The sequence below is a fragment of the Callorhinus ursinus genome, unplaced genomic scaffold (assembly GCF_003265705.2).
Source record: "Callorhinus ursinus isolate GAN/ISIS: 27379988/994484 unplaced genomic scaffold, GSC_fseal_2.0 scaffold7, whole genome shotgun sequence".
In the NCBI taxonomy this organism is placed as follows: domain Eukaryota; kingdom Metazoa; phylum Chordata; class Mammalia; order Carnivora; family Otariidae; genus Callorhinus; species Callorhinus ursinus.
The window spans coordinates 63,831,593-63,858,267 of record NW_027397069.1 but is presented as its reverse complement, the minus strand read 5'-3'; the positions used below and the strand labels follow the sequence as shown (position 1 = coordinate 63,858,267).

The 26,675-nt window shown below is 41.4% G+C and overlaps 1 protein-coding gene across 6 annotated transcripts in view; it reads right to left on the bottom strand.

Annotated features, from left to right (window-relative positions):
• The window catches only part of STARD13 (StAR related lipid transfer domain containing 13), a 531,510-nt gene that overhangs the window by 203,176 nt on the left and 301,659 nt on the right, over positions 1 to 26,675 (bottom strand). The window contains exon 1 of one of the 6 annotated variants that reach the window (XM_073894700.1): positions 22,164 to 22,580. The exons of the other annotated variants lie outside the window; for them this stretch is intronic. Within the exon in view, the coding sequence (XP_073750801.1) occupies positions 22,164 to 22,287 (124 nt within the window). The 5' untranslated portion in view covers positions 22,288 to 22,580. Of the gene's footprint in view, positions 1 to 22,163; positions 22,581 to 26,675 lie in introns of those variants that run through there. 6 annotated transcript variants of the gene reach the window in all.

Here is a 26,675-nt window from a genome sequence, read left to right as displayed (position 1 = left end):
AACCTGAACAAATGCGAAGGTTTTAGGAACGATCTAACAGCTGTTGTACACAGATGTGATGTAAAAGCCGCAGAAACATTATTCAGCTATTCAGAAATAGTATCTAAAAGGCTTCTCTTTTGGTACAGAAGACTTAATTTATCTTCCTTTTGCTAAATCAGGCCTTCCAGAAGTTAAAAAGAAGAGACTGCTATATTTAAAAGCTAAATCAATATATGTTATGATAATGTAATATAGTTCACATTTCTACTAATTTGAATTAATATTCCATTTTTGAAAGATATACAAGGCCACTGCAGACATTAAATTAGTTCAAACTGCCAGACCATTATGAACAAACAGTGGTATGATTTTCTTATGAAACACACACACACAAATTTTTTTTTTTTTTTTTTTAGAAATTTAGAGATGGAGATAGAAACACAGGCAAGAACTGAAACAGAATAAGAGAATTAATCTGAAGGCTCAATACTTTTTCTTCCAGTCAGAAAATGGGTACCACCATGGAGGGTACCGGAGTATATAATGAGAAAAGCCCTTCCCCCCTCCCGCCACCCCGGCATCTGCAATGCTTTGTTAGTGGCACCCACCAGCCTCGTCTCTCACTGATTCTCTTTGCTCCAACCACACCAATTGCCTTCTGCCCCTGGTCTGACCCAAAGCTTTCCTGATTCTGAGCCTTCACATATGCTGTTCCCACTGCCTTACATGCCTCTTCTAATTCTCCTTTCTAAGGAACTTCTACTAGACACTAGACTCTAGAATTTAGCTCAAATTCTGTTCTTCAGTGAAGCATTCTCCAACCTTCCAGATGCTGTCAGTCCCTTGCTACACTTCTGCAGCACTCTTTCTTCTCCTACGTAGCACTTTCATAATTAAGTGTGCAATTTGTTGTGTAAGGTCAATCCACAGCCCTGGGCTGCAAATTTGATGAGATCTTTTTCAGCTACCTCCCCAAACCCCGTCAAAGCGCCTTGGATATAGTAATGCGTACATTTACACTTCAAAGCACTATCTCCAACCTCCTGCTTTCCCATTTTCCTATACTTTAAACTTGGTTCTCTGGCCTTCAATTAAGTTAATGCTAGGAAGAATTAGCTTTGGCAACACATGCACCTCACGCTCAAGAAGAGAGCACTGGACTCCATAAAATGACTCCCATAAGAAATGCTCCCTTGCTCCTTGGGCTGACTGGGTTTTTATTCCAACGTCACTGCCTTTGGTCTGGTTACACAGTCTCCACTGAGAGAAAAAAAAATTGCATTCCTCTTGGGAATTTCATAAGGCTATTTCCACAGCTGACGATCCCTCTGACTTTAGGGGGAGGGAAGTTAAAAACAAAAAAAGTGCTATATTTCACAACAGCTGAAATAATTTTCTGCCAAAACCTGTTTAAAATTAAAAGTGTGTTTTCTCTGTATGTACAAGGTAGCTACAGGTCTAGAGATATAATGAGACATACGAATTTAACACTCTAATATGTACAAACAGAACAGATATTTTTATATACTACTAATGATAATAATTACTATTGACTCTAAAGTAAGCAAATCCATATTTGTTTTCAAGTTAAGTGTGTTACTTGAGAATATTTGAAAACATTTGCTAAAGGGGTGTGAACAGAGCAGACTCTCATCAAAATCCATCTGTCTGAATCTATTAACTGGCATTTCCCCAGCTGGGGCATTCCTCAAGTCCTGCATAACAAAAGCTCCTTATGCCAAGGGTGAGGGCTGATACCTAACTTAGAAACCGGGTTTATTTCATCAAGAATTTAAAAATTCTACATAGATTTTGAAATGTCTATCTTTATGAGCCAGGTATACCAAACACAGAACCAAAGGTGGATGTTGAAAAGAGAATTAAAGTTTGAAGCTCCAAAATCCAGGCAGTCATCAAAACTCTTTTTCTCTTTTTTAAAAAAATCCTCCACAATTTGTTCACAAAAACATCTTGAAAATATTCATGTAAATTATTCGGGGAAAGAGGTATTTGATATTTCATCACCTTCCTATCCCCCACTGACCTCATGGTTTTCTATTTTTTTACTCAGTGCTAATGAAGAGATAGTACATGTGATTTGGTAATTTGTATGGTTTTGACGGATTAAGATATTTGGATTACCTAATTTTTTTTTAAACCCTCTACTTTTATCATCTAAAAAGGTTGTGTCGGGTGCCTGGGTGGCTCAGTTGGTTGAGCGTCCAACTCTTGATTTCAGCTCAGGTCATGATCTGAGGGTCCTGGGATGGAGCCCTGTGTTGGGCTCCACGCTCAGCGGGGAGTCTGCCCGGTATTCTCCCTCCCCATCTTCCCTTCCCCCTGCTCTCTCTCTCTCAAATAAATAAATCATTTTTTAAAAATTAAAAAATAAAAAGGTTGTATGTGTCTTTTGAGTACACTGAAGGTGGTAATAAATACATGCAGATTGACCTTTACATATTGACCTATATCCACATCGAGTCTGTCCCTAATGCCCTCCCTTCTGAAAGTGGGTGCTGCTTCTCCAGTCTATGCAATAAATTCCGTTCCTACTGGCCCATGGTCTGTTTTGCTGCCACTGATTTTTTTCTTCCTTGTACATCTAAAGTATGTATGGTATCCCATATATTTTTTTTTCTTCCTCTTTTTAAAAAGTAAACGCAAAGGATTCCAAACCTACATGTTAGAAAGCTTGTCATTAGGTTGCTTATCATCGGCCACTTGTCATCCTCTCTGAAAACATCACGAGCACAACTGTGCTTTTAGCAACCAGTACTACCTTCTACTGAGGCTGAATAGTGAAGGTTCAACTTAATTCTTATCTCTCACCTTCATCCAACCCTAAAATGGTTGACATGCCAGGTTTCAGGAACTCCAGAAAAAAATAAATAAATAAGATGAGAACTTTTCCCAGACACTCTGCTTGCTGTTATCAACGGACAGTTCTGCCCAAGCTACCTCCTGATTATTCTATCGAGAGGAAAGAAAATGAAAATTAATATAAAGTCTTAGTATAACCTAGGATTTTGACTCCTTTTCTTCACAAAACTTTTTAATGTGAGGTTCTTTAAAGAATTCTAATTTTAATCCCTTCTCTTGCCCATTCCCTTTTGGGCTGGATTAAACCATCCAAATGTTGCATGCCCAAAGGATAGGAAAAGACAGGGTAAAAAAAAAAAAAAAAGCCAAAAAAATTGCATATACCACCTCCTGAACTGCCTGACACATAATTTATGAGTCTTTGAAATTCATCATCAGTCCTACGAAGCCTAACTCTTTGTTAGAGACAGCAGAAAAGTGAAGCTGCAAGAACATAATTCATTAACTCATGAAAAGCGCAAAGGAGATTTATCCCCACCTTCCCCTCCTCTAAAAACACAAGTGCTACATTTCAATAGAGTTAAATATAAGAGCTTCCTTTCACAACAACTGTAAAAATCCCAGGATGTATAAAATCATCTCAAATAGGTAAAACAAATAAACAGGAAACCTCCCCCCTCCCCACATCCCCACCTGGCATTACTTTAGCTGCTCCTTATGCTTGTGAGAATCCTGAGACTGATCAAACCAGAGCTTCTGTGAGAACTTTCTTCATCCACCACTTTTGTACACCAAGTTTTACAAAGAGGCCATCGAGGTAAGAGGCTAAATTTGAAATAAAATTTCATTTTGGTGTATTCCGCTAACCCAGTGTAAACCAGACACAATACCCTATGACCTTGGGCTCTTGTTTTCAACTATTGTCTTTGGTTTTCTTCCTGTATGTACTCAGACATTTAGGGAAAGGAAAGGAAACCATGTTGAAAGCATCTGCTGTGTAATAAAGTGGGGGTTTTTGAAGAGGGTCCCCTAGATCTATAGCCTCACAATTCTCTGGAAAACATCTTAAAAATGCAGGTTTCTGGACCCCTCTCTGTTTAACCTTTCTAACTGGTGGATCCTAGATTAGGTATACTGGAAAGCCCCTCAGATGCTTCTTCTGTACTAAAAGTTGAGAAAGTATTAAATGACTTTGTCTAGATGCTTTCACACAGGTTCTCTTAGTTAGTATTTGAAGAATGTGTCTCATCTTAGTTTCAGTAGTCCATTAACACCCAAGTGGTCATGTTAATAACTTAATTTGTATGTTTATTCTCCCTCTAGGCAGAAATAACTGTGCTTCTCTTCTGTGGAAGCTTCATGGGTGAGCACGTGAGTCTTTAAGGAAGACAGCCCTAACCATGAGACTCTGTTTAATTCCTAAGCCTCCATGAGCTTTAGTTGTATCACATGAAAAATGACTATAATGCTGACTTGCTAGGCCTGTTTTAAGTATTAAATACAATAACTTGTGTGCCTGGAACATGGTTAGCACTATTATAATTTTTCTTGAAATATATGGTGCAGCTAAGAAATACCTATATATTTATCCACAAATAGTGCTTCAATCTTAAAACAGCACATTAGTTATGTGATTATAAAGCAGTGTTACCATTTAAAAAATACCTGTAAGAGGCATGTATCTGCTGTCCCCATTAAAAGAATTCTTGTGGGAGATCACATTTATTTTTAAAAATGCCGGCTGCCTTGCTTGAAATATTTTCAAACACTTTAGAAGTATGTAGTGATTATCTTCAGGTGCTTTTTATAATCAACATGTTAGTTTTATAATCAACACGCTATTTTTATAATTATAAAGAAATAAAACTTAAAAGGGGGGAAATCTGTCCTTTCAAATACATGTTAGCGGTGCCCATTTCTTGCACTGTGAAAATGGACATGTTCTTTAAAATAGTTGTCTTTTATGGAAAATTCTGGTGAAAAGCAGGTGAGTGGTTTTCTTCGGGGACCCAACACTGAAATCCAAACAAACAGAAGTGAGACTCGTTTTCTTCCCATGTGGTTCATAAGCCGGCAATACCCAAGAAGAGCTTCAAGTTTTATGGGGCTAAGGGGAGGGCCACTAATGGGAGCATCATTTGGATGTAAATATTTTGGGACATTTTCCAAAATCTGTCTTATTTTGGTTTAATCAAGCCTAAAACATCATGTTTATTTTTTATACACTTTCTCTCCACAGGCTTTCTTGAATTAATATACGTAGTCTGTAGGAATTGTTTTTCCTACTATAAGGATTTCTACCTAGATTAAGCAGTAGTCAGGTATAATGGTGATGGAGGATGTGATGTGATATAGTTTCCTCTAAACTAATATGTACAGAGGTTTGAGGGCTCCTGAGACAGATCATTTGGTCCTAATTCTTTGCTTCAGGATACTCCTTAGGCTTGAAAAGCTAGGCCAAGAATCACATACATTTTCCAGTCTAAATGTCTCCATTATAAAATGAGGACTTTAATAATACTGATCCTAGTATAGGTCATTAGGATGAAATTAAAATTATGCATGTGAAGTGCTTAGCACAGTGTCTGGAACATGATAAGGGTCAATTAGGGTAGCTGTTATCTGTTTTGCTAGGATCTCCTTCCTGAGGAGCAACAGTTTCATCCAGAGTGGGAAATTCCTCCATCTTTTTGCAAGCTTGACCAAGAAAGGGGGAGAGGAACAGGGTGAAGGGAGTTCTTCTGTGACCATCTCAACAATCTCCCTAATTTAGCTCACAATCCCCTTGAGGTCATAAGTACAGTATCAATATTTCCCACACTCTGTAAAGGGGCCTCTGGTCACAATGAGATTTCTAAGGGTACCAGTAAGTTATCAGTTGAGGTAGGGATCAAATTCAGCATTGTTTCCAGCTGGGTTCTCCAACAGTTCACTCCCTTTCATATGCAGATGATTTGTTATGCAATAATTTAATTCAATGCTTTTCATAAAGAATGCCACAGAGGGGCTGCTTCATGTGTGTTACTTTGTTGTTGCCCTGGTGACATTTGACGAGCCCTCGGGCAACCATGGATATCTGAGGATTCCAGAGAGCAAGGCCATGTGAACAAAAAGGGTAAGTGTTACAATGCAGCTGTTCACTGGAGATTCTCAAGTTGTGCATCATGAATTAGTACTTTTCTTCTGGCTTTTTTTTTTTTTCTCCTCCTTGCTTCTAGTCAGTGTGTTAGATAAATAAATTCAGCTTTCCAGGAGAGGCTGAGCTTATGCATAATCAAAGAACTCAACTATTTTTTAATGAAATTTTATAAAACCTTTTTAATCATTGACATAAAACCATTCTGTGTCTATAGTAAAGTCAGAGAGTTATAAGATTTCTTGTAAGAATTATAAGAAGTCATTAATAGTTTTAAGTGCCTTGAAAGAGAGAATTTTATCTTATTCATTTTTGGGTCCCTAGTACCTGGTATGCAATCTTGCCTAAAGCAGGTCGTCAGTAAATGCTTATGAATGAGTAAATACAGACTTTGAGTTCCACTTCAGATCTCTTTTTCAAGAGGGTCCTTCTAAAGTAACTTTTCCCAAAAGCCCTCTGAAAAACTGATCAAGAAGTCATATTAGTTTCACTGTGAAAATCATAGACTACCAAGTCTCTGTCATATACCACATGTATATCGGACACTCGCTTTAACTTTAAACGTGGAAATCCAAGCAACTGTACCAAGATGTGGAGCAAAAAAGCCCCTAGAAGCAATGTAGGAAACTGGGAATTCCTGTAGATTCTGCTAATTTAACTAAAGTCATCATTAAAAGCCACAGAAGATGTCTGGTTCTTCGCAAACACTTATGCAAGGAAAGAGGCTCTCACGGTTATTCTTTAAAGTTGTAGAGCAAGGTCACTTTAAAAAGATAAATATAGACATAAACAGGGGCTGGTGATGCTTAACTCAAACACTAATGGAAAAAGGAAATTGGATTCATGTGATGATAAAGTCCTAGAGCTAGAAAAGAACTTACAGAAGATCTGAGACAGCCCTGGAGGTCATGGTTCATGAAATCCACAGACTCATCATTTGGCTTCTGCCCACCTCTCCAGTTTTCTTCACCTGCTCTCCTTCTTGACCCAAGGTCTCATCAATCAGTATCTAAAAATTATTCATGCAGCTTCATGCCTCTCTGTTTCTTTGCATGTGCTTGCCTTTTCCCTCCCTTAGAGTGGAATTTCTCTCCTTTAAGGCCCAACTCTAGGGTCATCTCCTTTGCTCGGTAAAGCCAGGCCAAGTTCATCACTCCATTCTCCAATCTACCTCTACATCCTGTGTATTTCTGCTGCTGCAGCTGCATTTGTCTACAAGTCCTTGAGGGTAGGACTCAGTGTTTTTTTCATCTTTTTATGCTTGGGGCATAGCATAGCAGAGCATCTGGAATATGATATTTATTAAATGAATGTTTCTGAATGAACGAATGAATGAATCTAACTAAGTCCTTCCATTTGTGTAAAAAAAAAAAAAATTGAGGGCCAGAAGTTATTCTCTCCTTTTTAATTAAGCAATGGGTCCCTATGTGACTAGCAACTAAGAAATTTTTTTTATAACTGAGATATTAACTACTTTGATATTTCTAGGAGACGTCTAAATTGTCTTTTTACTTCTACTCTTGGCCTATATTGCCTTTTCTTTTCAAGTTTTACATCATAAACCAGATAACTGTACACAGCAAATTATACCTAAGATCTTATCGGGACTCCTTCCCAGGCCATAAGGCTGCAGAGGACCTGGCTATCTGTCAACCCCTTTTCCTACTATTCTTCCACTCAATCACTGTACCCCAAGCCCCACCAGCATTCTCGCCTTTCCTCAAACACACCCGTGCCCTCCTGCTTCAGGACTGATTCACATCCTATTCCTTCTGCCTAGAACACTCTTTGCCCTGGATATTTGAATGTCTCTGCTCCAATTCCCTCCTCCCCAGAGAGATCTTCTCTGACCATTGGATCCAAAATAGCACTCCCTTTCATTTTCCAGCTCATTTGTTTTTCTTCATACTGTGTTATTTGTAACACATATTATATATTTGTTCAGTATGATCTGTCTCCCCCAACTCATATGGAAGCTCAGTAAGGGTGTTGATTTTGTCTTTTGTTTACTCTTGAATCCCCAGGAGCTGGGACAGTGTTTGGCATGGTAGGTACTTAATAAATATTTGTTGAATAAGTTAAGTAAATGAGAACTTGGAGTCACTGTGAAAAAAACAATCATATGATTTGGGGGATTAAAAGAAACTCTTTTTTTTTTTTTTTTTTTTGCTATAGCTCTGTAATTTAAAAAAAATGGCCAAAAGGGAACATTTTCATCTTAAATAGATGAAAAATCCTTATTTAAATTTCAACTATGCTTTCTCCATTTTCCTCACCCAACACGTGGCAACAGCAGTGTTAGTTTCCTTTAGTTATAAATTTTCCAATTGCCCCTTGGAAGGAGGCTGGAGGACATGGAAAGGTTATCTTGCAGGGTGTGGGGCCACCAGAGGCAAACCTGGAACTTAGGAGGGAGTGACTATATTCCTTTAATATGCCTCAGTCAATGAGGCAGCGAGGCAGGCTGCCCCGACAAACACTTATAAACATACCTTATTATGGGAAAAGCTTCACTCTTGAGGGCAAGGTGCAATTTTTTCCCTCAAGAAATTTGTGCTCTAATTTCAAAAATGGGCATCTTGCTTACAAATGGATGGATGGCCAAGTATGAATTCACCTATAATCCCCAAAGTCACTTGGTATGACATAGAGCTGGACTCTAATCTCAAATTTATCACCAATGAGACACATGACCTGGAACTGAATTAACTGAATCTCTCTGAGGTTCAGTCGACTCTTGTAAAATGAATGGCCTGGACAAGATAATCTACAAGGCTTCCATATACTCTAATATTTCATGATTTTTTTGAGTTAAAAGAAAGAAGAGGGTAGAATGTTGGCTGGAATTTCTTCATAATATTAAAGAGCTTGAATAAGTAAACATCATGTCTCAATCAATATCAGTTCAACTTTCTGAAGCTTGCTAGGAAGTGATTTCACAAAAGAAGAAAAGGCACTCATTCTTTTATTTCTTCAACAATTAGGTTATTTTACTATGTGGATTATACAGTGGGAGGTAAAAGACTTTTTTTAAAAATGTAAGACAAAGTTTCTCAATTATACTACAAAAGAAATTGTTCTGGTTTCTGAAGACTGAAACACTCAGCAGCGTGAACCGAAAAGCAGAAACTTGCAGCTAAATGAGACTATTCTCTTGGCTGTGCTGGCCTCAGCCAAGTTTCTTCACTTACCCCCTCTGTAAATTGAGGATGATAATCATGACCTCAGCATCTGCTGTGATGGTTCACATGATGACATGTAGGAAAATACTGAATCAGGGGCCTGGCATGCAGCAGGCCCTCGTGGGGCTCCCAGCCTCTCACTCCCTGAGGGGCACTTAGATATGGAAGGAGGGGATCATCTGGAGGTGGGAATGGGCATAGTGAGAATGGCACTAGCAACAAAATCATGAAGGACTTGACCCAACCCTTGAAAATGGCTAAGATCTAGGCAGGCAAAAAAGAGAGAGAAAAGTATTAGACTAGAAGACACTGAATAGCACAAGGAATGGAGCTTGAAATATCCATGAGAATTTAGAGCCATTTCCATTCACTGGTGAGAGGACAGGCTGTAAACAAACAACAAAAATCACCTAGGAGGCTTGTTAAAAATGTATGCTACGGATCAGCCCTCTCCCCTACCCACCACCACACACACACAAAAGTACGTTATACTGCTCCCCCAGGGATGATTTTGATTCACTGGATCTGGTGAGGAGTCCAGGAGCCCGTATTTTAAAAGATTTTCCAGTGGTTCTGATGCTCAGTCAGGTTTGGGAGCCATGGGTTTCATTAACAGCAATTGATATCTTACAGAGCAGAGCTCACACTGGGCAACGGGAAAGTGACCAGAAGACCGAGCCCCGGTATAGGAGCCTGGATCCAAAAGCCCCTCTGGCCCTCACTGGCCATAGGACCTTGGGTAGTCACATCATTTTTCTTATCCTCATTCATCTTCTTTATGTAGTAGAGATCACAGCACCTACCCTGCCTTTCTCAGAGGACTTTTGCGAGAACTGAATGATTTTAAGCCATTGTTATATTACCTTAATGGAAAAGCACTTAACTGTAAAGTCTTACACAAATATTCAGGATCATCGTTAACATCACCTTTATTATCATGGGGACCCTGGGATTCCGGATGCCATGGTCAGCTCCCATCTAATACAACCTTGGGGCAACACCTGTGGTAATCTGAAAATGGTTCCATCTTGTCACAATGACACCCCTGAACAGTGACCCCTTCCTAAGCGCTACACTGTGACTCCTCGAGTCTTCAGGGTACAAGTCACTTAACCTTTCCAAGCCTTAGTTTCCTCTTGCATAAGCTGGGGATAATGTTAGTATGCTGGGCCCCCACGTACAACCGCGTAGGCCGGGCCTTACACAGAGCAAGCAGCCAAGGCGGGCCACGCAGGCTGAAATTCAGCCCAGGGTACTTAGCTGCATGATGTTGGGGCTGCATTATCTCAGAGGAGGCACCTTTTCTAATTCATGGGCCCAGAGAAGAAGCCCTTTTCTAAGGGCTAACTGCAAGCTGCTGTGTGTGCTAATAGGGAGGCTGGTAGTCCTTACCCTGCAGCCTGGGCATCGAATGAGAAAATGCATGAAGTCTTTAGCATAAAGCCTCACACAAAATGGGGTCCAGGGCAGGTTTGCTGTTACTATTATAATTATCATTATTTCATTCCCTCAACAGACATTCATTGTGCACGTTCCTTGTCCCAGCTACTATGTGAAAGCAACTGGACTATCCACAGTGAATAAGACACTACCTTTTCCTTGGAGGAGGCTGCAGCTTAGGTGCAAATACAGACACTTGCGTAAATCATTATATTCGGGTACTGATACAGGAGACTCTGTCCAGAGTGATAGTGTTTGAATTTCTGAATTCTGATGACTGTGCTAGGAAGGTTTAATTCACTCCTATAGATTTTTTTTATCTGGAAAGTCAAGCTTATTCAGTGTCTTTGAAAAAGCTGTTTATATCTCTCACACTTCTCATATGTTTAGAGTGAAACATACAGAATGAGCTTCCCAAGGCACTTGACTCTCCTTGTGGAATAGCACCTGTGCCCACCTTAGAACAAGGACCCTGCGGTCAGGCAGGTCTCCTTTCCTACAACATGGCTTTGAAACCACTGATGAGGGATAGTATCTGCCTACTTATTTACTACTCAGAACTATGCAAACATACTCTTCTTTGAAGTAGCTTAAGAGCAAATGAAAATGCACTCTTTTTTAGTCAATCGCCCAGAAATGCTTTGCATTAAGTAATAAACTTAATATCAAACAAAGAAAAATGTCCTTTTTAAAAAACATCATTAAACAGGAGTTGTATGTATAGCTTCTGTCAGCAAAGAAGGATTTAACCTGTGCACCTTTGTGAGACTAGACTCTAGTCAGCTTTAGTGTTTTTCACAGAGACAGATGGACATAATGACAAAACAAAATATTAGTAGATATGGGCTGAATATTCTTGGTGATAAATGATAGGTTCTATTACTACCTCTCCTAATTTCCTTTTCTGAGTAAGTAGCCCTAGATGAACCTACACAGGAAGTCGCCTTAATGGTTTTAATAGCAGTGGTTTAATGAATTAATCTATTATGGGTATTGCAAATAAATTTTTAATTAAGAAAAAGCTTAATTAAGACGTTTTCAAAACAAGCCTCGGATCTGAAGATCTAGATTACCAAGAGTTGCATAGTTTGTCTAAATTTCCTATTCCACACCTAGGCACTGCACTACCTTAAAAAAAAAAACTAATTAAAATATTTCCTTCAATGTATGTAATAACTAAAATATAATCATTTTAACTGTGTAAACACCAGGGGTAATGTTATTGCTTTATTTCATAATGATGCTGTCAGAATCAATAAACAATAAAATAAAACAAACATACTTTCTCTCGGGAGATCACCTTCCCCAAGAACACGGGGCACAGAGCACGTGGATTATAGATTGTAGATGCTCAAAGGAAGGCTTTCAAGGTCCCTTCCAAATTTAATATCCTATGATTCTATGCATCCCTTTTATCTTACTCAAACACCACCAAACCACCAATGAAGGTGAACCCACAAATCAAGGCATGATGCTACAGGAGCCCGGCTTTCCCAGAATGTAGGATCAGCTACATCATTTGCCAGGCACACTGCAAGATGAAAATGGGGGTCCTGCATTCAGCGATTGTTAATAATTTCAAAATTGCAACAGAAGAGCACTAAACCAAGGACGGAGGCCTTCTAAGCTGGGGCCCTGCCTGCACGTGGTGCAGGGGCTGTCGGGGTTCTACAGATGTTTGCAGGCCCAGGACTCCCAGCTGGCCGCCCTCCTTCCATCTCCAGTTCTGGCAGGGGTAGCCCCAATTACAGAAAGTACCAATTATAAGCTATTGCTCTTGTTGGAGGCTATGTAAGCAGACCCGCATGGAGAATGGCACTGGCAGGCATCTTGGGGTACGCTTCTGGGCTTCAGCCCTCTCCCCTCTCAGAACATCCTAGGAAATCTAACACAGAAAGGGAACTCAAAGACTTAGGGCATTAAGTTTCCTTTAGACGCATGTTACAGACTCATTGATCTTTAAAGTTAAATGGGTCCTTAGAGATTATCTAGTCTAACTTCTCTCATTTTAATTAGGTCTCCATCAAATTCCATTTAGGCCAAGGGTATGGGAATGAATTCGTGGTTGCATAGCTCTAAAGTCGATGGTGATTTTGATGAACAGACCTTAACTGATGATCTTTCAGAAAGACAAAGCGTTAATATAACGAATGATTCATGCTATGACACCAGTGGATTACACAAGATGCTGTCAACCACGCTCACAACATATGTAGTATATGATTTTTTTTTTTTATCTCAGTCAGGACAAAGAGAGTGAGGCTAATGTCTTAGCACTTGGAAATCCCTGAACATGGGATCTAGAATGGGTTCATAAGATATGGGAAGAGGCTGATGAATCCAGGTATGAAGGAGTGAGTGGGTTAGAACTGAAGCTAAAAGCATCTCCTTTACCAGGAAATACGTCTCTGTTGCTCTTTTCTTTGCTTGCATGTACATGTACAGTTGACCTTTGAACCACACAGGTTTGAACTGTGCAGGCCCATTGTGCCTGTGGATTTTTTTTCCCCCAAAATACAGTGCAGTACTGTAAATGTATTTTCTCTTTCTTGTGATATTCTTTTTTAAAACAAGATTTTATGTATTTGTCAGAGAGAGAGAGCACAAGCAGGGGGAGTGGCAGAGGGAGAGAGAGAGAAGCAAGCTCCTCACTGAGCAAGAAGCCTGATGCGGGACTTGATCCCATGACCCTGGGATCTTGACCTGAGCCACAGGCAGCCGATTAACCAACTGAGCCACCCAGGCGTCCCTCCTTATGATATTCTTAATAACATTTTCCTTTCTCTAGCTTAATTATTGTAAGAATATGGTATACAGTACATATAACACACAACATATGTGTTAATTGACGTTTATGTTACTAGTCTGGTTAACAATAGGCTGTTAGTAGGCAAATTTTGGGAGGAATCAAAAGTCATACCTGGAATTTTGACTGTGCAAGAGGTCAGTGGAAGGGGTGTGTATCTATCTATATAAACTCTCATACAATGTTATTAAGGGGCTGAAAATATTAACCCATTTAATCCTCATCACAACCCTATGAGGTAAGTACTATGCTTTTCCTCCTTTTTAAAGATGAAGAACCTAAGGAACATCAAGATTACTTACCTTTCCCAAAGACCCATTGCTTAAATAGTGAAGGCAGGATTCAAACGCACATAGGTTTTGGACTCCAGTAGCTGCTCTTAACCACTAGATCATGATGCCATGCCAATAATCTCCCATCATGCCCAAATACCACGAATCATGCCCTCCACTATACGATGCACCCAAAGTAAAATGACACGCAATCTATGCTCCTACTGCTGCGGCAAATCCGAATACCAACATTATGTCTGAAGTGATACTAATTTCACAGATGCTGATCACCATCACACAGCTGTGATTTTATACATATGACATCTCAAATAGCTTCAATCCCTTTTCTACCGCTATACTAAAGGGTTAAGACTGCTCTTTTTCATTTGTCATTATTGCTTTGATTTAGATTTCAGAACAAAAAATCAAACACTTGGCACAAAGCCTCTCTTCTTCCTTTCCAGAAAGAATAAAACAGTCTATATTGAAATACGTGAAAGTTTTGTTGTTGTTGTTGTTACTTTAACAATTGCTCATCTTTTCTGTCATTTGCTTATGAAGTCTTTTCTTGGGACTAAAATAAAGATGTAATTTATTTCCAAGACCATGGGGACAACTCCTCATGGGTAGGAACGGTGCAAACTATCATTGTTTTTGAAGAGTTCTGGGATGGGGGTGCCTGGGTGGCTCAGTCAGTTAAACGTCTGCCTTCAGCTCAGGTCATGATCCCAGGACCCTGGGATAAAGCCCTGCATCGGGCTCCCTGCTCAGTGGGGAGTCTGCTTCTCCCCCTGCCGGCTGCTCCCTCCTGCTTGTGCTCTCTCTCTCTCTCTCTCTCTTTCTCTAACAAATAAATAAAATCTTTGAAGAGTTCTGGGATGAATGCAACTCACTGTCAGGCAAAGGGGGGAAAGAGTGCCTTGCCTTCCTCATGTGTCACTGCAACAATGCCTATATCCCCATGTGGCGGTACATTAATGTAACTTATACTGTTAAGTATTTGTACTTTTAGGGCATCATTCAATAGATAAATTATCACATTTCAATAGAAAATGCTTTCAAAGATCCTTCAAGGAACCTGGAAATATTTCCATTTTACCTGATGGAAAGAGAATAAGAAGCATCTGATAAGACTTTCCAACTTAATGTCACTGCTAGTAAGTGTATTAATTTTCATGGGATTTTAAAACAATTACCTCTTGTATTCATTTAATTTCCTATATAGGAAGGAGAAAGAAAAGTATTCACCAAACACAGTCTGCCATGATGGAATATAAGTAAAATACGCTCTATTACACAAAATGAAAGAACCATAAGAATCTGAAAATTTCATTTTGGATGAAGACGTTACTAAGGGTATTGTCTGTCTGAGAATACAAAATGGCTTGACACAGCAGATTTGCAAATACAGTATTGTGTAGTTATGGCACATTCTATACTGTCCCTCTGCAATTTCTGGAAGCTTGCTCTATTTCTGGTTAAATAGATGAGTTAAGTGATTTGAGCAGCATAATAAAATTCATGTGCTTTGCCAGGATAAAACCACAGTACTAAATTAATATCCTGCACTACAGTCCCAACATGCTTTGACAAGGATGCTATTTCATGGCTCAATAAATACTTATTGACTAACTACAAACATGACAAAAATGTTTGTCCTTCAGCTCGACTGTTTTAGGACTAAACATTCAAGTATTCTGAAAAAAGCCCGGGAATGTTGTAACACTTTTCAAACCACTTTTGTTTTCATTTCGCAACATCACTTGCAAAAGAACAGAATAGAAATATACTATTGGATAAACTCCCAGTAAACTACAAGGTCTTCTAGCAAATTTTTCTTTATAAGTTATTTTGTTCAACACAAGATTTAAAAAACACAACGAAGGCGTATGTATTAATTTCATTAGATATGTGCTCCATGTCTAAATGATCAAGTTGTTGAGTCACAAATATTGTACCACATGGTCTTCTAGAAGGAATTCCAGTCAACTAGTGGGGCTTGTGTGTCTTATTCTGAGGAACTGCCAGCAATTAATGAACATGATCATTTCCTTGCTCTAATTCTGGGAGGAAATTGTGTTACTTCTAAAGGTTAGCCAGTATGCTATGGATAGGCTAGGCCAAGTTTAAGTTACTCTCCTTACAAATGAAAAATTTAAGACATTATCTATTTTTCTCTGAGAAATTTCCCTTTGGTCAACTTTATTATGGACAAACCATAACTGATAAATGTCAGTAAATGGATGCGATCCTGGAAACTTCAATATACAGAACTTTTCTTACAAGTTAAGCGTTGTTTGATTAGACTATTTCTGGAGACCATGACACTGGAGAAGCCATCTTTCCAATATAGTTTTACCTCATTATGGGGGGGCCCACAAGTTATAATAACCATAGAAATATTCCTGCTAAGACCACTTTTATTTAATTAATCATATTTTTATTTTTTGTGTATGAGGGCAAACTTTAGTCTTTCCTTCAAATGTTATTTGAAATTTTCAATTTTTACTTAGCAATGACATTTCTAAATTTTAAAAAAGGTATATTTTATTAGTGAGACATATTTTATATTAATTTTTATTCATCAACAGTTCTGGAACCAAATAAACCTATCATAAAAGATTATTCAATATAGCATTACTATTCTTCTGCTATAAGAACGCTGAATTTAGAAACAGTATTGCTTTTTCTAATTCCCCAGAAATTTAGCACACGCATATGTATATAGAGTTCACATCCAAATAGTGTGCTTTATTTTTTTAAAGATTTTATTTATTTATTTGACAGAGAGCACAAGCAGGGGGAGCGGCAGAGGGAGAGGAACAAGCAGGCTCCCTGCTGAGCAAGGAGCTGGATTCGGATTCGAGGCTCATCTCAGGACCCTGGGATCATGACCTGAGCAGAAGGCAGATGCTTAACCCACTGAGCTACCCAGGTGCCCCCGAATAGTGTGCTCTAAATAAAGGATAACCTACGATTCTGTCCTTGGCTGCTCCTCTTATTTACATTTTTTTCCTATGTAACCCCATCTAGCCCTAAGGCTTTACTCTATAGTAGTTATATGCCAGTCACTTCTGGATTTATCCGGCTTTGACTTTTCTTCCAAACCTGTACTTGTGTATCCAACTCTTTGACTTTTACTTTTGGATGTCTAATGGCATTTTTGGTCTAGTCTGGCTCAAGGAGAACTCCTTACTCCTCTTCTCATCTGTCTTATGCAAAAAAAACCAAGACCAAAAAAATCTTCCTTTTGCAGCTGCAACATGCAAATCTGGCCAGTGGTCCGCCTCTCAGCCTACAGCACTACAAACCCAGAAGTTCTTTTTTTTTTCTTTAAGATTTTATTTATTTAGAGAGAGTGAGCGAGCACGAGTTGGGGGAGGGGCAGACTCCCCACTGAGCATGGAGCCTGATGCTTGGCTCCATGCAGGGCTCAATGTGGGACTTGTTCCCAGGACCCCAAGATCATGACCTGAGCTGAAGTCAGACGCTTCACCGACTGAGCCACCCAGACATCCCTGAACCCAGGAGTTCTTGATCCCTCCCTCACCTCCAGCACATCAGTCTCTCTCCTTTTAAGACATATACCAAATCTATCCCTTTCTCTCCAACACTATGACCCTCGTCCCTATCACTGTTTATCTCACGTAGACCACTCTGGTGGCAATTTAACAGGGCCCTGCCACTCTTCTGCTTAAAATCCTTTGCTTCCTTATCATATGTAGAACCAAATCCAAATTTCTTGCCCTGGCAACAAGGCCCAAACCTTTTGTTCCCCTGTAAAATAAACAAGCTCATTCCAACTCCACTTAAGCAAACCTCTCCCTAGGGGCCTAGAGTATGACCTTGTGCTAGACACAGACTTGGGCGAGTAGTTAATGTAAGTCAGTGGCTCCCAGGCCAGGCTACTCAGTGGAACCCTCTGTGGAGCTTGAAAAAATGCTGATCCCCAGGCCTTATCTAAACGGAATCAGAATCTCTAAGAGGCAGCCAGGGCACTGATATTTGTGAAAGGCTCCAGATGATTCTATGTGTAGCTAAGAACCCTGATAGAAGTGATATGCTTTCCTTCCCTCTGATCTTAATTGTGTACTTACTTAGATTTTTTTTTTGTCACTGTTAATATAAATCACATCTAAATGTATTCTCCTTTCAAGAGATGTTAAAAAAAAAAAAGACTGACAGGGTAGGATGGCCTGTTCCTCACAGGCAAGTGATAATAAAAAGGAAGGACTCTGATATAAAACACATAAAACACATGAAAAAGATCAGCTAGTATCATCCTGTACTTCTTGATATCAAGGAACACATTTAGATTTTAATAAGGAACTTTTTTATGGCCCATGTTCTATTCTTGATCCCACTCTGCATTAAAGTCCCAATCTCATGTTTACATCACATCACAGGATGCTACTGTTGACTCTGAGAATGAGTGAACCTGTTTTAACATGACTAGAACTCACTGAAATTTGATGGAATTAGTGTTTCTAATTGAAACTCAAACTTTTCAGTGTTTAAGTTAGTTTATTCTTGGCAGCAATAGAACTTCCTGTGCCTAAGAGAAATGATTTAAAATGAGACTATAAAAGAGATCAAAAGACTTGGACATCAATTAGTTCACAAGCTACCTAAACACTGTTATGTGAATATAAAGGAATCAAACATATGGATTACATTTCCATTAAAATAGAGTGGGGTTTTAAAATAAAGGAGCAGAAAGCTTTAGAAAACTCATTTGGATTTTCTCAGACCTTAACATTTGGAAAAGTAGTTCAAGCTGCTTACAAACACTGAAAGCTGAAGCGTATGCTGCTACCTACAGAAGTTAATGATGCTATAAAAGTTAAGAATTGTCATCAGTGGTGGCTGATTGGAGATCTGGGGAAGCCAAAAGAACCTGTCACTCACCCATGTTGAAGAAACCTACATTTAGGCTTTATGACAGCATCTCATTCTTGTAGCCCTTGGCTTCTTATAGTGATGGTAGTGGGCAAGGCATACCACATCGAGGCCTGGGACAAGCTAGAGGTATGGCTGTTTCAACTCTCCATAAGCCCATACACTAACCAGCCCAACAGGATGACTAGGGGGCCAATAATTTTAGGTGTAGGGCTATCTTTGTCACTCCAAGAGTTAAAAAAAAAAAGAGCAATTTTTCCAGTTAACTTTGTTATTATTTTTTAAATTAACTGCAAGTGACAGCCTTGGAGAGAGGATTTGAGGTCCATGTGTCTCCATAAAGTGTTGTATCAGACCAAATGGGCACAGCTGGCCTTTGGCTTCTGACAACCTGCATTAGAATCCTGCCTTGAACACTAACTTTGTGTTCAATAATATCACCACCATTATTAGAATAATCAACATTGAGATAACAGGTGAGAAAGACTCTTGCTGACCCCTATGGGGTCTAGGGTCTTGGAAAATTAAGAAGTATGCATTGGCAAAAATGCCACAATCTGACAAAAATCTAGCAGCTACTACAAAATTGGAGGCCCAAGAAAAGCTCTCAATATCAATCCTTCTTTAGCTTACCCCTTTTTTAATTTTGTAATAAAATCGACATATTTGAACACCATTCACATCTTGTCTTTCTATTGGTTTCATTACCTGTGTTGTGACATGTGTTAAGCAGTGCTTTTTCTGATTACATATAATCCCTTCCTTCTTAAATGTGGCCCCACAGCACAGAAATCTACAGGCTTCAGTATCGTTACACAGTTCTATTTTGTGTCTTTCTGTCTCATTGACAAGACAGCCTTTCATGAAGAGAAGTAAGAGTGAGTTAGAATGAGGATTTCCTTCCTTCGGGTGTAAAGGAGTAAAAGGGAGACTCAAACACCTTCAGAATGCTCTAGACAATAAATATGAGTTTGTTATAAAGCACTCCGAACACTGTCCTACTGACTAAAGGTAATAAGAAGAAAATTTTAGGGAAATTAAAGAAATCCCAGCACACAACTTTTATCTGATAGGAAAAAAAAAAAAAGGCCAGTATCATGTCTTGGCAGGGTGGATCCTCTCTGGGGGGACATTCGCATAGTTGGTTATTCTGATACTGTGAACAGAACCATATAAAGAACACTTTTACAAATGAAGAACACTTTCACCTAGAATTGATGCCAATATTAATAACTTAAGTATTTCAGTGTCTCATGGCCAAACTTCCATATTTTAGCTACCTTAGCAAGAAAACCCAAGAAAATCAATTTGCATCTAAAAGCTCCTTCATGGAGTTGGCTTGGTTTTGTGGCAAGCATCCCAGCTTGCTTCGAGAAGCAGAAGCTGAAGTCTGCTTCACAGAGGATTGTTTGGTGCTAGTTGAATAACCCACTGGCATTCAGTGTTAGCAGAGTGGTAAGCAGATTATGGGTAAGCAGATATTAATATTCTGATTAAACATTTGAAAACCTCATACCACTCTTTAAAAAAAAATAATTGTACTACTCTGGAGAACTTACCATTCTGAAGCCACTTCTAGCCTTAATATTCCTATACTCATGATCTTAGAATCTCTACCACTGGTTTATTTTCCAGAATCAAAACTTTTTCTCTCCACCACCTTAACTGAACTGCAGTGCCTAAAGTTCGTGTGAATAGATGACTTTCTTGGACAGCCTTCATGGTTTTCAGTCTTTACATTTCACTCTCTTCCTTCCCAGATCTCTTTTTGAAAAAGACAGGACTGCAGTCATCTTTGGCCTCAGCTTCTATAAAAACCCAGCACAGCCTTGGCAGCCCTCCTGGAAAGACTTGTTTCCTGAAGATCCATTGATTTAACAAACTTAACAAACTTAACAAACTTAAATAACAGAAGCTATGAAAGAGACATTTGCAGTGAGCATTCTGAAGTTATGAAGCAACAAACATTTACTAGACCACAAAAATTTTTCTGACACCATCCATCATGTAGATTATACAATTTAGCACGATAACAGGGAAAGTTACTAATGGTTATTAATTGAGGTCTGCAATGTACTTACAGGTCTTTAAAAATCAACCGTCAAACCTACTAGTTACCACAGCTTATTTCTGGGTCCAGACTGAAAAGTCTGTTTCTTTCTTGGGTGCTTACTCAACGGGGCCACTCTGTTGGACAGGAAACATGGGATTAACATTTTATGCTGACAACATTGAGTGTTGATATCATCGGTGATCCCTACATCTGATTTGACCAGTTAGAGTGATAAGGACCCAACGCTCAAGGAGATACAGACTCTGGGCACCTACTCCAGAATGCCCTCAGGCTGATGGGGAGAGGTGGCTGCAGGAGTGTAGGGCCAGAACATCCAGCAGACTAGTTTACAGTTCTACTTTAAGGAAAAGGGGAGGAGCCCAGAGAAGGTTAAATCTCCCATCTCACTCTTGGCATCCGTTCCCTCTGTCCAGGCTTCATACCTTCTTCTTCCCTAGAACTCTCTTCCATCCTTGTGGTCACTGACCAACTCAGGAGATATTGCTGGAGAGACAGGAGGCAACAAGGTCCAGAGACTGGGCTGGTGCTCAGCCCAGGGACCCTTCCAACCACACTTCCCCCAACCCTGGAAACATCTTCTTAGCAGCCAGCACTTGGGGAAAGTGATCCTAAACCCTCCACTGCTCTGCAACTGTGCGTAGGGCGGCTTTCCCTTATTGGGGCAGGTATGATCCGGTGACTAACCCGACCTACAGCTCTGAATGAGGGCTCTGAGAAGGCTCAGACCGTTCACTGCATCCGTGGCCCTACAAGGAGATGGTTCCATGGAGCAAGCACAGAAGTAAGGTCACAGCGTGGGGAGGCTGGGGGAGGTGCTAAGGAGGAGGCTGGCGTTCTGACCCAAGCAAGGATTCTTAAGGACCCCCTAGCTCAGAATAATCACCTCTTCTCTTCCTCGAGTTGGTGGGCAATAGATTCCAAAAGGGAGGCCCCTCTTCTGAATCCCAAAGTCAGGAGAGCCCGACTCACAGCAGGGCAGAGATTGTGGGCCGCCACCTACTTGCACCAACAGCTGTCCACCTGTCTCCCCAAGTCCTGCCCCTCTACCCCCCAAACATCTGGTCTCCCAGAACTTTGGATAATTTCCCTTGCTTTGTCCCCCCCGCCTCCACCCCCGACACGCAGTGGAGGTGCCCCGCGTAGAAAAGGCGACGTTGGAAGAAAGGTAGCCCTCGTGGAGGGCCCCTTGGGCTGGGCACTCATTCATTGCCTGGGTGGCAGGCGGCGGAGCAGGGGCCAGCCGGGCGGAGCGAACGCCCTAAGGCGGACTCACCAGGTAAGCCCCGCGGCGGCTCTCGGCCCCGCGTGTAGCGCACCGCCGGGCTGTCAGCGCGCGCGCCGGGCAGCACCCACACCCACCGGGCAGCGCGGGCAGCGAGGGCAGCGCGGGCGCTCGGACCGGGAGCGGGTGAGCGCGGCCGGCTCGGCCCAACCCCGGACTCGGAAAAGCCTGTGCGGGGGAACCCAACGCGGTGGCGGGCGGTGGGCCGGGCGGGCCACGCCGCCAGCGCCTCTTCCTGCCCCGCGGCCCCGGAGTCTCGCGGGCACCGACCTGCCAGCCGTCTCTCCCGGACGTTTTTCCATAGCAGATCCCAGGCTCTGGCCGTGGAATCCCGCAACTGCTCACTGATGGACCGCCTGAGCTGCGTCGGGAAGGGTTTCCGTTTGCTGGTCATTTTAGATCCGTCCTCATAACGACCAGCGGGCTCGCCACCGCCACTCCCGCGTGGCCCGCAGCTCAGACTCCCGGAGACTCCAGACGCCCGGCGCGGGACGCCCGCTGGGGTCCCGGGACCCGCCGCAGGCGCAACATGGGTCCGCCGCCGTCCCGCGCTAGGGTGGTGGTGGGGGGGCGCTGGGCGTGCGCGGGCCGGGATGCGCCGCCCGCCCGGGAGCAGTGCAAGGTTAACCTCTGCGCTCCGTCTACTCCTCCACTCCTTTCCCACTTTCCCTCCCTCCTTCCCCTCGGCTCGGCGCTCCGCCGCTCCCTTCCCTTCCCCTCCCTCCCCTGCTCTCCGGGACTGTCTAGCGCCCCACTCCTTCCCCCAACGAGCGTTTCCTCCCTCCCTCCCTCCCCCGGCTAAACCTGACAGCCTGGCCCCGATGGCCCCCACTCACGGAGTTTCCACCCCCTTTTCAGTTTCATTCGGAGATCAGGGGCTGTACCATATTCCTATTTCTTGATAGTTTCCATTTTTCAGTTTCAGAATCGCCACCATCACAACCACCCTAACATAAATTTTAAACTATGCCACAGCTAGTGCCATTAGAACTCATCATAGTTTTCCTGAATTCAAGTCACTTGAAATCATCTAATCAGTTTGGCTGACATTCTTCTGGATTTGGATACTAGTCGTTCTTGGATTTTATGTTAATCCTTCCTGATTTCATCAATGAAATGATTACCTGGCCACAATCAACAATCAAATGATTTAAAGAGTCAAAGTATTACAGCCACTGCACTGAAGGAAAATGACTTGAAAATCTTAAGGTCAAACCGCGAGGAACCCATCTTAAACAGATTTACATACCGTGGAAAAGCATTGAAATCTGCATGCATTTTTAAAAAAGGTTTTATGAGGAAGTGAAATATGAAAATTGAAGAATTTTAAGGTATTTTTAGTCAATAACATGAGGCAGGCTTATAATCAGAAATTAACTGATTCCTGCAGGGAAGAGGGAGGAAAGGCGCTGGCTCTTCTAGAAATACCTGAGAAGATGGTGTCCAAATCATTTTACTGGGCTCCAAAGCCTCACTCATAAGATGAAGACAATGCTAGTTCAGGACTCAGGGTGTCCTGCTCGTCTGTGTTTTGCTTCTAAAGTGCTTGGTAGACCTTAGAGAAAGTTATTTTGACAACATTTGATGTAATTCAACGATGTGATTAATGTTACACATTTCAAGTTTGGTGAGAGGAATTGAAATATTTCAAAATATTTCAAAAGAGAATTTCTGAATTATTCAAACAGTAAAATTTCTGAAATCTCATTTCTTTTTAAATATCTTTGAACCAGATTGCCAGAAAACCAGGTTAGTCAGCTGTTTTCTTTTAAAAAAAATTTCAGGTGCTCCACCTGAAGTTTGAAAATAAACTGTCCAATCCTTTATCTATAATATAAATTGCTACTGACTTAAGGAGTGGAAACTATCAGCTACCGGAAGTACTCCTGCTACAATTTTATACTTTTAGTAAATATTCCCTCCACCATTTTCTACCAATGACGGTAAAAACAGTCTTTAGTTATCTTATTTTGTTATCTTAAATAACGACAAGTGTTCAGTAATGAAACACACTTCAGAATGAGCTAAAAAGTAATGATTGAGCTCTTGTGCGCCATCCTGATAAACCTTTGAAATTGTCAGTTATGAAGCAATAAGTCATGGATCAGAAATGGACTGGAAACTATGGCAGCCAGTTATAGACTAATCCAGATAGCTTTCTGGAGCCACGCCAAATACCCTTTTGATTACATCCTCTGTTTTGAATGCATGTAGTTGGTAACGAAATTCTCTGCAAGGAGAAAGATCTGTCTTATCTTAAAGTGACTGCTATACAGTATAACAACAAAATGTTTCACAATTACATGCCCAGGGAAGCTGTGTGTTTTAACTTTTTAAAAGGACCCAATTGAATCAAACCAGGCAGTAGTTGTAACAATGTTTGCACCGGAATAGAACAATACAAGGAACAGTCTAGCTATTTCACTGATCATTTAGCTCCAAAGATCCTGTACCCCAGAACTTTTCTATTTTAATACACATTTTACATTCAGATGGCATGGATTAGGGGTTTTCTTTCAATGACGAATTTGAAGAAAAATTCTTGCAGTGCAAATTTGTTTAGTTCTGGTTGTGGAAAAGTCCCTGAATTCAAGATGGTCCAAGAGAAGCCAGATGAAAGACTCAAGTGATCCTCCCAGAACAGGTGCCGCCCAAGCAGCTTCTGCCACACAGCTCAGCCCAGCTCCTGGCCTGGCCTGGCTGCCAGCCTGGCTGCAGGAAATCTCACAGCTGTACACAGGCTGCTGCCACAAACGCAAGGCTTCCAAACTCACAGGAACCTCAGGGCTACTGGGAGTCTTGTATACAGGCCCTTAGCATCCACAAGCCCTATCTCAAAGCAGAACCTTCAGGAAAACTCCTTTAAAGACTACTGCTCCCCACCCCCCCACCCCCGCCCTGGGGTCTTCACCTTGAGCAGATGACAATAAGGTCTACATCAGAGAAAAGAAATCCCCACACCTGCTATCTAAGAGAGGCACCTCCTCCTCCACCTGTGCTCTGTTTACTGTCCTTCCTTGTCCCTATGAGGACTTTGCTACATCAGTTATTGCCTCTCTATCCCTTACCCTCAACCTTCCTCTAAAAAGGCTCACCCTTCTTTAAACCAAACCCAAACCCCCATAGCAAGGTGCACTGCCTCTATCCTGTATCTCTGGAAAAAGAAATCTTCCCTTATCAACCCTGCCATCTGGCCTCCCTCACTACTTCACTGAAACCTGTCTTGCCAAGGTCACCACTAATTGTCTGGTTGCTAAATCCAATGGATGTTTTGCGTTGTTGTTGTCCTTTCTAGGTCATGTGGACAATGGGACACTGCTGACCATCCGTTTCCTCATGACACTGGCTTGTCTCATGGCTGTCAGGCCACATGGCTGAGGTGTTTGTCCTCAGAGCTCCTCTCCCACCCCCTCAGTGTTGGCATTCCCCAGATTTCAGTTTTTAGCCCCCTTCCCCCCCTTTTTCTCATGCTTTCGTGTCCTTGGGTGATTGTATTCCTTCCCATAGTTTCATCCTTTACCTCTCAAGGCCCAACTTGGTACACACAAAAGTACTTGTGTTTAAGAGTGTGGCTGGACGCAGAGGATCATAGGGGAAGGGAGGGAACACTGAAGCGGAAGAAATCAGAGAGGGAGAAACCATGAGAGACTCTAGGAAACAAACTGAGGGTTGTGGAAAAGGAGGTGGGGGGGATGGGGTAATTGGGTGATGGGCATTAAGAGGAGTGATGAGCACTGGGTGCTATACACAACTGGTGAATTACTGAACTCTACGTCTGAAACTAATGATGTACTATATGTTGGCTAATTAAATTTAAACCATTTTTTTGAAGATTTTTATGTATTTGTCAGAGAGAGAGAGAGAGCACAAGCAGGGGGAGCAGCAGCCAGACGGAGAGGCAGGCTTCCCGCCGAGCAGGGAGCCTGATGAGAGACTCAATCCCAGGACCCTGGGATCATGACCTGAGCCAAAGGCAGACGCTTAACCAACTGAGCCACCCAGGCGCCCCTTGGCTAACTGGATTTAAATTTTAAAAAAAGAAAAGAGTGTGGCTGGAGGCAGAGTTGTGTTTGACTCTGGCAAGATTCTGCCCCTTAACACCACCTACCTATAAGATTATATTGTGGATTTGATTAAATAATCCATTTGGCACAGAGAAAGGATTCAGTCAATGAATGCTACCGCACTGCTGTCCTATCCCTAACCTTTCCTGAGTCCCTCCAAGGGGCCTTTCCTGACACTCAATCTAAATAACTGCATTACTTCCTCTTGTGGCATCCACGAGTGCTATAATTTTCTTTCTAGCATGTATCACTTTGGACATTTTCTTGTTTGTGGTCTGTCTCCCAGGCAAACCTGGAGCATTATGAGAGCAGAGGCCTTGTCTGCCTGACTCACTAGAGCATACTTGGCGCCTAGAACAGCCCTTGACACAAGTGTTCAATAAAAACTTGTAGAATAAATGATTATACTCCAGCACTATGTATCATTTACCTTACTAATGGACATCTCTAAAAATTTTCCCTGCAAACCTGCTCTTCCATCTCTGTTTCCTGTGTTAGCCAGTGATGCCACCACCCATCACATGTCCAAGAGAGGTACCTAAAAGACATTCTAAATTCCTCCAGAATTCCTAACATCGTTTCCATTTTTCTCTCCTTCTCCATCTCCAGAGTACCGGGTTTAGTCAAGTTTTCTTCTTTCCTCCCCTGAATTTCTTCTTATGAGATTCACTTTGGAGAGCTATTGCCCTCACTCAGTTCTGTCTTCATACATTCATTC